The sequence below is a fragment of the Mustela nigripes genome, chromosome 4, assembly GCF_022355385.1.
Source record: "Mustela nigripes isolate SB6536 chromosome 4, MUSNIG.SB6536, whole genome shotgun sequence".
Lineage (NCBI taxonomy): Eukaryota > Metazoa > Chordata > Mammalia > Carnivora > Mustelidae > Mustela > Mustela nigripes.
In genome coordinates, this window is record NC_081560.1 from 21,423,019 (window position 1) to 21,439,159 (window position 16,141).

A 16,141-nucleotide genomic window follows, 5' to 3' on the forward strand; every position below is an offset into this window, starting at 1 on the left:
GTCACATGACAGCTGACGGGCTAAGCCACTGCCCCAGAACTTGGCATCCTGGCCGTAGGGTTTGTGCTATTAACAACTATAACATGCTAATTTGGTAATAATTTCCGTGTACTTAACCTTTGTGTAAATGCTAATCAGATTCGACACATTCTTCTAAAATCTTGGGTTTCTTTCCCCTGCCGTATTTACTGAGCAGAAAACATTGCCCATGATCTAGCTCATTTGGGTTCACCATTTATTTTTATATACTAACAGATAGCACTGCCTTGCATTTCCACGAATCTGTATATTGCTTCAAAAATCTGCAGCAAGTGCTACATCGAACATATTTGCAGCTGTTTCCTATGGCCAAGGGCAAGCATTTCTCTAAGGTGTATTTCAAGGCACGCAATTTCTAAATCACACTAAGTCACAGGGTATGCTCACTGTCATCTCTACAAGTTGTCAGGTTGGGGCATCAACTTCTATTTCTCTGTCTGAAAGGAGAGGGTCCTATGTCTCATGCCAGGATTTGATTCTGGCTTGTTAGACTCCACACATATTGCTGAACTTATTGGGCTGTTATACTGTAGGACCGTCTATCACCCACTTTTTCTTTTCTGTTTTAATACAGAACCCTCAGTTGGGCTTTTGCTCTCAGTCTCATTACGTAAAAATATTTACCAATTATTTACTATGTGCTAATTCTTCCTGTCGATGGTTATTTTTTAAAGCCCACAATGCTGCAGGCACTGAAAAGTATTTGAAATTAGTCCAATAAAGGCTCACCTGTTTTTCATAAGGTCGTGTGTACTTCACTTAGGCTTGTAAGTTAACACCAGCCTGAATGTAACAGGCAAAAAGTCCAGCTGTGTCTAAAAGAAACCTGACAGCTAAGAACACAGGCGTTTTTACTAAGAACTGAAATCAAATCTAAAACAATAGATTTAAATTAGATTGTGTAAAATAGAAAAGACTAAATTTATAGAGTTGAATGCTAAATTTTAAAAATACTTAATGTCTCATTCTACTAAAAAAAATTATACAGATAATTATATGTGGCATTTTGAGAAACTCTACCAAGAGTTAGAATTCCTATCCTCCAGAAATTACATATAAAGATAAGTAATTTTTTTTATTTTTTTATTTTATTTTATTTTATTTTTTTAAGATTTATTTATTTATTTATTTTACAGAGAGAAATCACAAGTAGACAGAGAGGCAGCCAGAGAGAGAGAGAGAGGGAAGCAGGCTCCCTGCTGAGCAGAGAGCCCGATGCGGGACTCGATCCCAGGACCCTGAGATCATGACCTGAGCCGAAGGCAGTGGCTTAATCCACTGAGCCACCCAGGCGCCCCAGTAATTTTTTTTTAATTTGGGGCTTGAACTCACCACTCTGAGATCAAGACATGAGCTGATGGGGTGCCTGGGTGGCTCAGTGGGTTAGGCCACTGCCTTTGGCTCGCATCATGATCTCGGGGTCCTGGGATCAAGCCCTGCATCGGGCTCTCTGCTCAGTGGGGAGTCTGCTTTCCCCCTGCCTCTCTGCCTACTTGTGATCTCTCTCCCTCTGTCAGATAAATGAATAAAATCTTAGGAAAAAAAAAAAAAAGACATGAGCTGAGATCAAGAGTCAGAAGCTTAGCCAACTGAGCCAGCCAGGTGCCCCCAAGATATGTAGCTTTTTAAAAAATCATTTATTTTATTGCTCAGCCAGAGATGCAACTTCCAACTGCAAAATCTTTAGCTTCACAAATCTAACAGCTGGTTCAGCATCTCCACTTAGAGGTCCGCATAGCATCTCAAAGTCTCCAAAACCAAACTCCCACTTTCCACCTCTTATATCCTGCTTCTTCAAAAGTGTTCTTCATCTCAAAACAAAATATATATATATATATATATATTTTTCTGGTTGCTGGACTGCAATTCTTGGAGTCTTTCATAAGTCCTTACCTTCTTTTCTATCCTGCATCGAACACCAGGGCAAGCAGGGATCCCACATACTCACTGCAAAAGACATCCAGACTCTGACCACATCTCACCACCTTCACTGCTACCACACTGGTCTAAAGCACCATCCCCTTTTGCTTGGACTTCTGCAGCAGCTAACTGACCACTCTCCTGCTTCCACTTTTGCTCATACCCTAGCCTATTTGCTGCACAGCCAGCAGGGTAAACCTCTAAAAAAGTAATTCAGATCGTGTCACTGCTCAAAATTCTAAGACTTGCCATCTATTTTTCATGGGTTGATAAGGTCCTATATGACTTGCCTTCCATCCGCCCAGATCCCTGAACTCATTCATCTCTTACCATCTCTTTCGCTTCACTTACTCTGCTTCAACCTTGTGTTGGGCAAAAATAATGACTCCCCAAAGATGTCCACATCCTAACACCCAGAGCCCACAAATATGATACATTCTTATAGTAGTCTGGCCAAATATGATGGTGGTTTGGATTAGGGTTATTGGCAGGGAAAATAGAAAAGCAAATGGTCAAAGTACATTTTGAAGGTAGAGTTAACCAAACATGAAAATGAAGTAGATGTAGGGGTTGAGAGGGAGGTGTCAAGAATGACATCCCCCGGGGCGCCTGGGTGGCTCAGTGGGTTAAGCCTCTGCCTTCGGCTCGGGTCATGATCTCGGGGTCCAGGGATCGAGTCCCACGTCGGGCTCTCTGCTCAGCGGGGAGCCTGCTTCTCTCTCTCTCTGCCTGCCTCTCTGTCTACTTGTGATCTCTCTGTCAAATAAATAAATAAATCTTAAAAAAAAAAAAAAGACATCCCCCCCCCCCCCCCCCAGTTTTCTGGCTTTAGGGAAAGGCTGGATGAAAGTGCTAGATCCTGAGACAGGAAAGACAGCAAGCAGAGTAGATCTGGGGTAACAACCCAGAACTCAGCTTTTGAATATATTCAGTTTATAATAACTATGAGACATCACAGGAAGAGCGGGGAGTTGTCAAGTGGTCAGAGGGATTTAAGACAACCCGATATCTCTGGAAAACAGACCTGGTGTAAAGACTGTAATCTCATAAACTGTTGGTACACAGGTGTACGTACCTAAGTCAGGAGAAATCTTAAAAATTACCTAGAGAGAGAGTGGGTAGAATTGACAGAAGAGGACATTGTGTAGAATTCTGTCCAACTTTACATTTTAAACATTAGGTAAAGGAGGAGAGATGAACAATTAAGACTGGGAAGGAACAGTTAGAAAGATGGAAGTAAGCCCCAAAGAATGCAGTGTCACAGAAGCCAAAAGAAAATGTTTCAAGGATTACTCAACTGCTCTTGAGATTTCTAGTAATTTGAGGATTGGATTTAGCAACCTGGATCAATGTTGATTTTTTTTTTCTTTTTGAGAAGAGGGGGGTTTTTAAAATATAAAATATACACATAATGTACCATTTTAACCATTTTTAGGTATACAGTTCAGTGACATGAAAGTACATTCACATGGTTGTACACGAATGTTGCTCTTAGCAAGAATTTCTGTAGCAAAGTAAGGGCTAAATACTGGAGCAATTTTAATAATAAAGGGTAAGGGATTGGTGAAAATACAGAACATATTTGGCTTTTGAGAGACCTGGCTTTGAAAGGGAATGTGGCTGTGAGGCAAGAGATAGAGGAGAATGGAGAATTGAGAGAGACAATTTTTTAAATTGGAGATATTAGTCCATTATTGAATGTCGATTCAAATTATTCTGCAGAGAAGGAGAGACAGAAAATGCTAGAGAGAGAGGGCATATGTTATGGATTATGGATCCTGAGAAAGCAAGAAGTAATGCAGCTAGAACTGATGAGCATGGACTGGGCTTTGCCAAAAGGTGGGAAGGAAACAGACGGATGCGAATAGGTTGGCAAAGATTTCTGGGAATGCTGAGTATCTATTTGAGCTTGGTAATCATGAATGAATAGTGCTACTGACCTGTCAGTTTATGTATTCCTATTCATTTATTTCCTATAAATTCATGTATTGCCCATAAAGGCATTATAGAATGCCTACTGTGTGCCTCCTGTGAGCCACTTTTGACCAAAGGAAGGAGCAGGTCAGCCTCTTAAGACATTCAGGAAAATCCCTTGGGTGTTGCTCCTGGAAGCTTTTGGATGGGCTTAGGAGGGTAGAACTTCTGTAACAGTTATTTCAAGACCACAGTAAACACGATGTTGAGAAATTATCCTTTTCCTACTTTCCATTTCAAATAATCCCCCATTATACTTCCAGAGCCAATTCCAGAGAGTTATCAATGTGCACTGGTTACAGACTAGCTCACAGGATAGAATACCATCTGCAGAGAGACCCCAAAGTCTCTCACCAGCTTGAACCACCAATGCCCTGTTCATTATCCAGTGAATCCCTAGATCCCAAGAAACAACAATCAATAAGAAGAAAGCTCCCCTCCCTTTACAGAGCAACTACCTATGTACAAGGCATCTTCTCTCCGCAGTTTCCTCCAATTCTGCCTCTTCTCAGCCAGAGAAATTCCCCAGGAGGTCCTCAGCACTGAGAGGCTGGATGTCTCGCCCTGGGACTGGATGCGTTCCCGCAGCAACCTCCAAACCAGTATTTCTGTTTCCAACCCAAGCCCCTCATTGCATTGCCTTTTCCAAAATTCAAGAGGATCATCTGGACAATTCACAACACCCCCACCACATCCACAGATTAAGGAAAATATAAGCAAATACCTACACTACAATCTAAGTTCCACGAGGGCAAAAAGTTTTGCTTTGTTGCTGTTCATTAATGTAACTCCCAGTTCCTGGAAGAAGGTTTGGTATACAGAGGCCATCCATGCACACTGGCCAAATGAATGAAATATCTAGAACAAGCTTTGTGCAGTGGCACTATTGTAGCCAATGAGGTTTAGCCGAGACGCGATTATTGCTAATTGAAATATCTAGAACATATCCCAATAGTACGGCAGAACAGTCACCAGCAAAATAATACTTCTAGAGCCTAACAACATTCATTAAAAATCACTTGTTTTTCTGGTACCATTTACCTTAAACACAGAGGCACGGCTTTCTTTTTCTTTCTTTCTCTCTCTCTCTCTTTTTTTTTTTCCCCAGAAAAAGCTTCCCTTATGTGATTACCTACACAAAAATAAATTATTACTTTTTCCCACACTGTTGGTTAGAAGCATCCTGTCATCCAGGAAAAGCACCCTTCTGAAAATTTAGTGTTTAAGGAGTCACGGTGGAATTGTAAAGTATTTAGAACTGAATGACAATGAAACCACTATTTTGCAAACTTATGGGATACAGATAAAGCAAGGGAAATGCTCTTCAAGGGGTTATATAGCTCCCAACTTATATTTTAGAAAATAAGAAAGATTAACATAGTGTTTAAGTTAAGTAGAGAGATTAACATAGTGTATAAGTTAAATAGTAACTTTAGTATTAAATAGTATGTATTTAAATTAAACATAGTGTTTAAGTTAAATAGTAACTTGTTAGTATTCAGTAGTCAGCATTTAAATTGAAAACTTTTTTAAAAAGGAGTAACACATCAAGCTCAACAAAAGCGTGAGAGGTTAATACAAAAAAACACAGAAATTAAACAAATATATTTAAAAAGAAACAGACACAATCAACAAAAGCTGAGCTATTTGAAGAGACTATAGATAAACCCCTACAGGTTCATCTAATATTACAGACACATCTCTGTTCAGACAAAAAAGGAACAGAATTCTCAAAAATATCAGGAATGAAAAGTAGGATATAACTATAGATACTGTAGATCATTTTTGAAAAATAAGGCTATGAACCATATTTCAACATTTTGAAGGCTTAAATATAGTATCTAATTTTTATTAATTTTTAAAGGATTTATTTGTTTTAGAGAAAGCGGGGGCATGGAGGGGGAGGGACAGAGGGGGAGAGAGAAACTCAAGCAGACTCCCCGCTGAGAATGCCCCCCCCCCCACCGCCCAACACACACCCGGCTGGATCTCACAACCCTGAGACCATGACCTTAGCCGAAATTGAGAGTTGGACGCTTAACTGACTGAGCCACCTGTATGTCCTCTTAGTATCTAATTTTTAAAGAAATGTGTGAATTACCAAAATTGACTCAAGAAGAAACTGCAAACCCAAATTAACAACCATTAGACAAAGTGAACTGAATTTTTAAAATACTATGGTTTCACAGATAAGCTTTACCAAACAATCAAAACACAAATAATACCTCCCTCATATAAACTGTTATAGAAAATAGAAAAGGTTATTTCCAAATGCATTTTAGGAGGGTAGTACAACCCTGATACCAAATGTGGACAAAGGCAGTGCAAGAAAAGAAAATTATAAGTCCAAATCACATTCAAGCATGGATGCTAAAATAAAAAACACTCATAAATTGCGTGAAGCATGTATTAAAGAAATAATAGTACATTATGGGAAATTCAGGTATGTCCCAGAGAATGCAAGCATAGGTCCATATTTGAAAAAGCTATCAGTGACCCTTTATATTAACATAACAAAGACAAAACCTATAATCATCTCAATGGTTTTAGAAAAAGGATTTAATAAAATTCAGTATTCATTGCATGGATTTAAAATATTCCTGCTTTATTTTTTTTATTTTTTATAAACATATATTTTTATCCCCAGGGGACAGGTCTGTAAATCGCCAGGTTTACACACTTCACAGCACTTACCATAGCACATATCCTCCCCAATGTCCATAACCCCACCCCCCTTCTCCCAACCCCCCTCCCCCCAGCAACCCTCAGTTTGTTTTGTGAGATTAAGAGTCACTTATGGTTTGTCTCCCTCCCAATCCCGTCTAAAATATTCCTGCTTTAAACTCAGCTGGGATAGAAGGGAACTCCTTCAGCAGATAAAGGGTTTCTATTAAAAACTTACAATAATGAAAGTCGTAATAATTGCATATTAAAGATATTCTCAATGAGGGACACCTGGGTGACTCAGTCTGTTAAGCATAAGCCTTCAGCTCAGGTCACGATCTCATGGTCTTGGGATCAAGTCCCACATCAGGCTCCTTGCTCAGCAGGGAGTCTGTTTCTCCCTCTGCCTGCTGCTCCCCTGCTTGTGCTCTCTCAACCGCTACCTCTGACAAATAAATAAATAAAATCTTAAAAAAAAATTCTCAATGAGATAGAAACAGGGGACTGATAATCAAGAGCATGATTTACAGATAATATGATTAGCTATATAAAAATACAAGAGAATATGCAAATAATCCATTTCACTAATAAAGATAAGGAAGTTCAGCATGTTTACTAAGATTATTCCAAAATCAGTATTTTCAAATAGCATCAATAACCAATTAAAAATTTATAGTTTTATATAAAATTTTATAACCGCAACGAAAGCTGTAAGATACCTAGGAATAAATCTAACAAAGAGGTGTAAGAATTTTTATAAATAAACTATGAAATGTTATTGAAGGATATGAAGAAATCAGTGATATTAATGTATTAGATGACTCACTTTTATAATGATACCTTATCTCCCGAGACTTAATGTGTAAATTTAACTTAGCAAAATACCAAAAAAGGTTTTTCAGTGGAAGTTGACAAACTGATGCTAAAGTTAGTATGGAAGAGTAGAAGTCCCAAAATAGCCATTACAGTTTAAAAAATGAACAAAATGGGGCAGGGGAGCCCTTCTAGACATGAAGACTTACTATAAAGCCATAATAATTAAAACAGTGTGGTATTGGCTCAGAATTGGTTTGATCAGTGGAAAAGGACAAAGTAGGAACATATCTATGAATATAGGAAAATTTAATTTTCATCATGGTGGCATTACATGTTAATGGGGGAATGAAAGACTGTCCAGTAAAGCAGGTCAGGATAACAGGTTTTCCATATTGGGAAAGGGGTAAAGTAAAATTAAATTTCTAACTTACACCATTAAAAAAATAAGTCCCAGGGAATCAATTTTATAAGTGTTGAGAGCAAAAACTTCAAAACGTTAAGGGGGAAAAAATAGAGGTTATCTTCACGGTATCAGGTATAAAGCAAGTTCTTCCATAAGACCCAAATGACACAAACTATCAAGAGATCAAGGAATATGACCACATTTTAAATTTTCTATAGTACAAAAGACATCAAAAGCAGTCAGAAATGGAGCCACAGACTGAGACAATATGAGGTTTATATGTATGAACTCCTATAAAACAAGAGGGAAAAAATGAAAACATATACAGCCCATTGGAAAAATGGAGGAGGTCTGTAAAAAACCAAATCACAGACTCAATCTTAATAGCTAATCAATATATGAAGAAATGCTCAACCTCCCTAGTAGTGAGGGAAATGCAAATAAAATAACAAGATACTGGGTTTTTAAAAAGTCAGATTGTCAGAAATGAGAAAATTCTGAAGCTAGAAAAGGTCACGTGAGGCACACAAGAACTCTCACCCACCACTGGTAGGCATGTAAATTGAAGAACCATTTGGCAGCCTCTGATAAAACTGGACATGTGCGTGTAGCCTAGCAATTCCCCATCTAGGTAGATTCAGAGAAATTCTCACATATGTGCAAGGGACACATGTACACACATGTTCATATTAGCATTGCCCCAAATATCGGCAGCCGCTTAAATATTCATCAATAGGGCAATGAATAAACAAGGCACATTTATATGCATGGATCTACAATATAGCAATTAAAATGAATGAACTGATTTATATTTATCAACATGGAGAGAAAATAAAATACCATGGAGGGGGAAAAAAAACAAATCAGAATATGTACAGTCTAACATCACACAAACACATTTTAAAAATCAAATAAACAATATTCTGTATTTTTATGGGTTCAAGTGTAATCAAAATATAAAACCTATATGGGAAAGTTCCATACTAAATTCACGATAGTGTTTGCCTTTGGAGAAAAAGGTGAAGAACGGTTTTGGGGAGGAGTACAAAGGGACTTCAGTTTTATCAGAAATCTTGAGTAGTTCAATTAAAAAAAATCTGCAGCAGATCTGGCAAAATGCTAACATTCACCAATTATATGATAGGTACATGGATGCTTGTGATATTGTCTCTGCGTTTTAAAATACCTTTACATTTTTTCCCAAATAATGAAATTAAAAGAAAAGCAGCTAGTAAAGAATTCTCTGATAGAAATTTCACCTGTGTAGATAAATTGAGACAATTGTCTAAAATTCTTAGGCAAGGAACTTTATAATTATCTGTCTTAGGATGGAGTCTCCATAAAAATAATAGAGCTGGTACTATTAATAAAACTACTGAAATGAATAAAGCAGATTCTATAAGTATCAACATGGATAGTTGTCAAAATCATATTGAGGAGAAAAAGTAAGTTGCAAAATGACATGTACACTAGTATACCATTTATAAAGAAAATTTAAAATACACAAGCATGGGTATATATATTTACATATAAATATATAAGTAATTAGGTAATAAAGGTATAATAATAAATGCTGGAAGAATACACTCTTTATAATACTGATTACCTAGGGAAGTAAGGAGGCAGAAAGTTGAATTAGGGAGGGAAATAAAGTGACATTTAGTTCTATCTGCAATCTTTTAATATAAATTTAAAAAAAACCCTGAAGCAAGCATGACAAATATTTTACATTTGATTATTCTAGGAAGTAAATACACGAATGTATGTTATTCTTGATGTATATGTATTTTTAATTTCCGAAAGAAAAAGTACTGAAGAATCACAAATGAAATGCACATAATTCAACACTATGTAAGTAAAGCTTGTATACATCAAAAGCCGTGCTATGACTATTTTTAGAAATTATCCTGTTTGCTTTTCTATGTGTTTTTAATTTTTCAAAAATCAAGGGAGGATAAAAAGCAATGAAATGCCAAAAAAAAAAAAAAAATCAAACATATACCTGATCACATAAAAAGAAAACCCTGCAAAATCACAAGGAACAATTCTATATCATTTGCTGCATTTTTCTTATTTTTAATTTTTTCAAAAGAAAAATAAAAGATGTTGCCTAATTGGAAACGTGACTTTCTATTATTAAAATTGTGGGAGTCCATTTTAATGTGTTTATCTCGCTGCTAGTCTATAATTTATATTTCAGCGTGGAAATTTGTTTGTATGCCTGTGACAGGTTAATGCAGTTTAAACATGCATTTTCCTTTCGTTGGTTGAATAGTTAAATCGTTACTCAAAGGATTTTAAGTTTCAATTTCAACCATGAGAGGATTCTTTGCTTTTTCAAGGTTAGAAATGTTTCTGGTTCAAAATGCTATTAATTAATAGCTACGTAGTGGATCTATTTAGGGAATTGGTACCGACTCCGGATTAACAGTGGAACTGTTAAATGAGAAAACTTTTTTTTGATGCAGACTTGGGGCTATTTTAAATTTGGTCTGACAGCGGTGGAGAGAAATGAAATGTAATTCCAGCCCGCTCAACTCACGATCGTAATTATGAATCGAAAGACATATCAGGTATTAGCATTTTTTTTTCCTTAAAAAAAAAAGTTTCTCGGACTCCGCCGGACACCCCGCTGGCGGAGGACCAGCGGGCGCGGCGGGGGGGACAGGGGGGGGGCCGCGAAGCAGGCAGGCTGCCCAGAAGTTACGATCGGGGAGTTTTCTCTTTATTAAAATTACCTGGCTCACCAGCAGAGGCAAGAAAGCGAAGACAAGATAATTTCTTAGGCTGTTAAAAATGACTTAGCCCGGTGGGCCCCGCGTTCCGAGGGGGTGTCCTGCGGGCCGGGGCGGGTCCCGCCGCCCCCGCGGGCTCCGGTGCGTCAGGGGCGCGTCAGGCGGGGCGGGCTCCGCGCGGGCGGCGGCGGCGGCGCCGGGCGGCGGGCGGCGCGCACCGGGCCTCCTGCTTCTCGCTCCGAGGCTGCGGGACGGACGCTCCCGAGAACTCTCTCGCCCGCGGCCGGCCGCGCTCGGACGGCGCTCGCCGGCGGCCCGGCGGTGCCAGCATGTCCGCCGCCGTGGCGTGCCTGGACTACTTCGCCGCTGAGTGCTTGGTGTCCATGTCCGCGGGCGCCGTGGTTCACCGCCGCCCGCCGGACCCCGAGGGCGCGGGCGGAGCCGCCGGCTCGGAGGTGGGTGCGGCGCCGCCGGAGTCCGCTCTGCCGGGTCCGGGGCTACCGGGACCCGCGTCGGTCCCCCCGCTCCCCCAGGTCCCCGCCCCCAGCCCCGGCGCGGGCGGCGCCGCGCCCCACCTGCTGGCTGCAAGCGTCTTGGCTGACTTGCGCGGCGGCTCTGGGGAGGGCTTCGGGGAGAACTCGGGGGAAGCTCTGCGCGCCTCGTCCGGCTCCTCCGGCCCGACCCGGGGCTCCGGCCCGACCCTGGGCTCAGAGCTGGCCCCGGCCAGCAGCGCCGCGGAGATCTCCGGACCCGCGCACTCCTCCGGCGAGCTCGGGGTTCCTGGAGCGCCAGACGTCCCCGGAGCGCCTGCGGTCCCCGGGGAGGTCCCCGGGGAGGCCCCTGGGGCCGGCCCCGCCCCCGCCACAGGTCCAGTGCCCCGTCGGAGGCCGGTGACACCCGCTGCCAAGCGCCATCGCTGCCCCTTTCCGGGCTGCAACAAAGCTTATTACAAGTCGTCGCATCTGAAGTCCCACCAGCGCACCCACACGGGTGAGCGCCCTTTCTCCTGCGACTGGCTCGACTGCGACAAGAAGTTCACGCGCTCCGACGAGCTGGCCCGCCACTACAGGACGCACACGGGCGAGAAGCGCTTCTCCTGCCCCCTCTGCCCCAAGCAGTTCTCCCGGAGCGACCATCTGACCAAGCACGCTCGCCGCCACCCAGCCTATCATCCCGACATGATCGAGTACCGCGGGCGCCGTCGCACTCCCCGCGTCGACTCGCAACCCACCAGCACGGTGGACAGCTCCGGCTCCGACCCCGGCCAGGCGCCCAGCCTCACCACCTGCCTGTCTGACAGTCACTGCTGTTAGTCGTCCCCGGCAGGACGATCCCCCCAGGCCGTTGTCCCTGCCTTTTCTTTGCCCGTCCCTCTTTTCCCAGAGTCATTAGACCAAGGCACAAGACTGGTTCCTCTGCTTCGAGGGTCGGTCCAGGCAGGCACGTTGGACCCTGGGGAGGGACTGGGGGCCTGAAAACAGCAGGAATTCTTACAACACGTATATCGACCTAAAAAGAAGGGTTGCCTCAAGACGGCCCCTTGGAACTGGTGAGAAGGGGTGAACCCCGGTACTCTCCAGAGTCCTGAAGATTCTCCCTTCCCTGGAACCAGAGATGTGAAACTGGAATTCTCAGGTGCCTGAGGAGCTCCCAGTCTCAGAGGACTCTGGTGTCTTACCCACTCACCAGGGCGGACCTTGGAGAGGGTGTCAGGGGTGGCAGTCTTGGAAATGTCCAGGACTGGGGTGGTGAGAGGCCTTTGGAAACAGAAATGATTTCTATTTCTGTAAATAGCAATGTTTACTAATTTATTTTTAGTATCTTTTAAACAGGGAACCCAGGTTGATGGGAGGTTGCTGTCCTCCACTCCCCAATTGCCCCAGCTACCTCTGCTAGGAGAGGCCATGTAAGAGTCCATGTGAATGTATGACTGGGAGATGCTTCTTGGTGTCTGGGAGCGGTGCGAGTTTGTTTGCAGATCCTGTTGCATGGTTTGGAACCCTGCACTTGCGTAGTAGCCTTTCTTCCCATTTGGATTCCTACTCGTGGAGGGAAATTTCCTGGTTCACTCTTACAGTAAGTTTGGTTTAAAAATTTGGAAACAACCTTAAATGCACCAGAAATGAGAGTGGTCCAGGCTAGTTCCCCTTTCACCCTCAGGTGACTTTGGGTGAGATGGGTCCAAAACAAGACCTTTCAGGACCATTGTGAATATTCAGGGAAATAGGGGCATGTGGTTCCAGTTGCCCAGTCCAAGTAATCTCAGGTGTGGTAGACTCTGTTCATTTCTTAGTGGCTAATGAGGGGTTTATTTCCCTTGGGAAGTGTGCATTTTTGTTTTTGCAGCAAATGAGTTGATGGTTTGGGGAGGGAAAGATGAGAGTGGCTTTCTCCAAAGATCTGGTTGTCCTGGATTTTGGGAAGGAATAGTAAGGTGAAAATTATTATCAAATAAGAGGACCCTTCTCCCTTTACTTTGGAGTCCCTCTGAGTTACACCCTCAGGACCCTTCTGCCCCAATGCAGGACTCAAGCATCAGCAGTATTTATTTTTCTATACGTATCTCTGCTGCTATGAATGAAGTTGTCGGCCACTCTGCTTTTGTATGTGTGAATGTGTATACATGTGACCCTTTTACTAGAGATGGGGCTGAAAGGAATTTCCTGCTCTGGTAAGGTCCTTGCAGGCCCCCTCCTGAATGTCTTGTAATAGTCCCTCAATCTCATTTGTGGAGGGTGTCATAGTCTCAAAGGACCATAACAGCATCTAGGTAAGCAAACTGCTTTTCCCTGTTTTGCAGATGAAGACATCGAAGCCTAGATAAGTTTAAAGTCTCATGCTGAGTTGCTGACAAAAGCCGGGACTAGCATTTAGGTATCTGGCTTTCTAAAGTGACTCATTCCCTCAGACTTGGTTACCTCACCTCCTCTCTTTCTCTCTCTCTCTCTCTCTCTGGGCCCTTAGTCAAAGGACACCACTCTCCCTTCCTGCCACCAGTATCCCCTCCCTCCCTAATCCCTGTCACTTCTAAGTTCCTTCTAATGTCCAGTCCCTGCTGAACACTTTGCCTGTTGTGTTTAACCCGAAAGCCCTTTTCCTAGCAGGTTGAGTCCATTTCCTCCTTCCACACCATGTGGACCTACAGTGGGAATGACTGTTTGACATTTGGGGAGAGACTTTGTCTTTGACCTGGTAGATTAATTTTCAGTGCCAATTCTATTCTTCCTCTGGTCCTGGGCATTATATTTTCCTTGAGAGAGTGAGTGATACAAATTTGACATTGGGATTCTACTAGGTGCTCCTGCACTAAGTGAGGGAAGGATTCTTAAGAAGGACCCAAAGGGTATGCCCTATGACTTTGAAGAGTTCAGTGTTTCCTGATGCAGACTAAGCAGGGTGAGTGGGGCTCTTTATGAGTTGCATATGGGAGGAGGAGGCCCCCAATTGTGTAGGTGGGTTTTTGGTGACGGGAAGAGTCCTCCCTTTGCTCTGTTTGTCTCCTCAGCTGGGACTGGATGGGAAGGGCACTCTGGACCCCCTTGAGCATTGTCATTTCCCCTTTGTCTTCTTCAATAGAAGATCTGCCATTGGATAGATGAACAACGAAGCTAACAGGAGAGAGACTCCCACTGACTATTCTGGAATTGGGCTCAAGAATGCTTGGCTTTTTCAACTACCCTTTGATAAATAACTTTTGAATCTCAAGCTTCTAAACAGTGTCCTTATTTGGGTTCTTTGACCTGGGGGACTTTTGTCTGGGGATGGTCTCTGACAACCTAAGTGTGGTGTGTCTTCCAATGATGACTCTTAGGACTTGGGATGGTGGGGAGGGGGCCACTCAAAACACTCCAAGTAGCCAGATGATGGAGGCAAGATTTATAGGCTAGTCTTGTTTGTTTGTTTGTTTGTTTTAAAGATTTTATTTATTTATTGGGGGTGGGGGGAGAGCACAAGCAGGGGGAGGGGCAGAGGGAGAAGGAGGCTCCCTACTGAGCAAGGAAGGAGAGGGGAGCACAAGCAGGGGAAGGCGCAGAGGGAGAAGGAGGATCCTCAATGAGCAAGGAAGGAGGGGGGAGCACAAGCAGGGGGAGGGGCAGAGGGAGAAGCAGGTTTCCATTGAGCAAGGAACACCCTGATGCAGGACTCAGTCCAGGACCCTGGGATCATGACCTGAGCCAAAGGCAGATGTTAAACAACTGAGCCTCCCATGTGTCCCATAAGCTAGTCTTTCTTAGTCTTGGATATTGTTATCCTTTCACTCGGGCAGCCAGACAGCTCTTGAAAAGCAATTATTAGTGAATGGTCTTGGAAAGGGCTTCCTAGTTTTATTGATGTTTCTTTTGCTTCTTTTTATTAAACAGGTGGAGCTCAGTTAGCTACTGAGTGTGGGGATTGGTTAGGGTCACCTGAACCTCTGGGCCCTTCCCCACCCCAGCCATCCTGAGTTCTGATGTAGGAATAACCAAAGCCATTAACAGAATCTACTGACAGGACTCTTCCTGAATTCTGGTTTGGGAGCTGGGAATGAATTCCAGGTTAGATCTTGGGTGCAAGAGAATTGGATCCCCAGTCCCTGCTGGGAGGGTGTGAAGAATAAAGACCTTGCCCCTATCCACAGGGGCACACAGATGTGTGCATGCACACACGTGCACTCTACACTCCCTTCTTTCTCTTGTACCTTTTTACCTGCAATGTGTATGCAGTACATTCAGATCCAGCTTTCACCTAGCAAGCACACCTGTCGAGGCCCAGACCTGCCTTCTAGAGGCAGGTCTGAAGAGCACCTCTTTCTGTTTCCACATTTGGAGCAGCCATGCCCCCTTGTAGCACTCCAGGTGTTTCCTTTATATATTCTCCTTTGGGTAGGTCATCCCAATATGAGGAATTGGAGCAGCAGATGGTATTAGAAAGCCCAATTCTGGCCATAGATACAGCTTCATCAACAAAATATTGATTTTTAAAATATTTATTTGACAGAGATCACAAGTAGGCAGAGAGAGAGGAGGAAGCAGGCCCCCTGCTAAGTAGAGAGCCTGATGTGGGGCTCAATCCCAGGACCCTGAGACCATGACCTGATCCGAAGGCAAAGGCTTTAACCCACCCAGGTTTGAGCCACCCAGATGCCTCAAAATATTGATATTTTGATCTTCATTAGTCTGATTCCTATACCTATTATCTAGGTGGTTGAGAACTGAGAGAGGAAGGGAATGTGATTAATTTTCTCCCTTAAGCCCCAACACATGCAAATATGCTTTGGCTATATATCTTGGTAAATAAGCACTCTGATAGAAATTAAGGAACCAAAGTAAGACATGTGGAGATGGGACGTCTGGTGTGCCATGGCATAGGTCTTTGGCACGTTAATGATCTTGGACCATTCAGTTCTTTGACCTTTTCATGTCCTAGCAGCTTATAGTAACTAGCTTTCATACCCAAGCTACCTTTTTAGAGGTACTGGACATAGGACTCTGTGAAAGTAGGCTGCCTAGGCCACTGTGGCTGATCTTGGTTCACATAGATATAATTGAGGCAGACTTGTTGCAGAAGGGAGAAACACCATTAAAAAAAAAAAAAAAAAGATTTGTTTTTT

At 42.9% G+C, this 16,141-nt stretch overlaps 1 protein-coding gene and 1 pseudogene across 1 annotated transcript; both read left to right on the top strand.

The window, feature by feature from the left end:
• Positions 1-4,799: 4,799 nt before the first annotated feature.
• Positions 4,800-4,883, top strand: LOC132016960 (U4 spliceosomal RNA; annotated as a pseudogene).
• A 5,997-nt stretch (positions 4,884-10,880) lies between these two features.
• KLF14 (KLF transcription factor 14) lies at positions 10,881-11,882 on the top strand. Its single transcript, XM_059395612.1, has one exon. The coding sequence runs from the start codon at positions 10,881-10,883 to the stop codon at positions 11,862-11,864; it is 984 nt and encodes a 327-aa protein (XP_059251595.1). The 3' UTR covers positions 11,865-11,882.
• Positions 11,883-16,141: the final 4,259 nt, after the last annotated feature.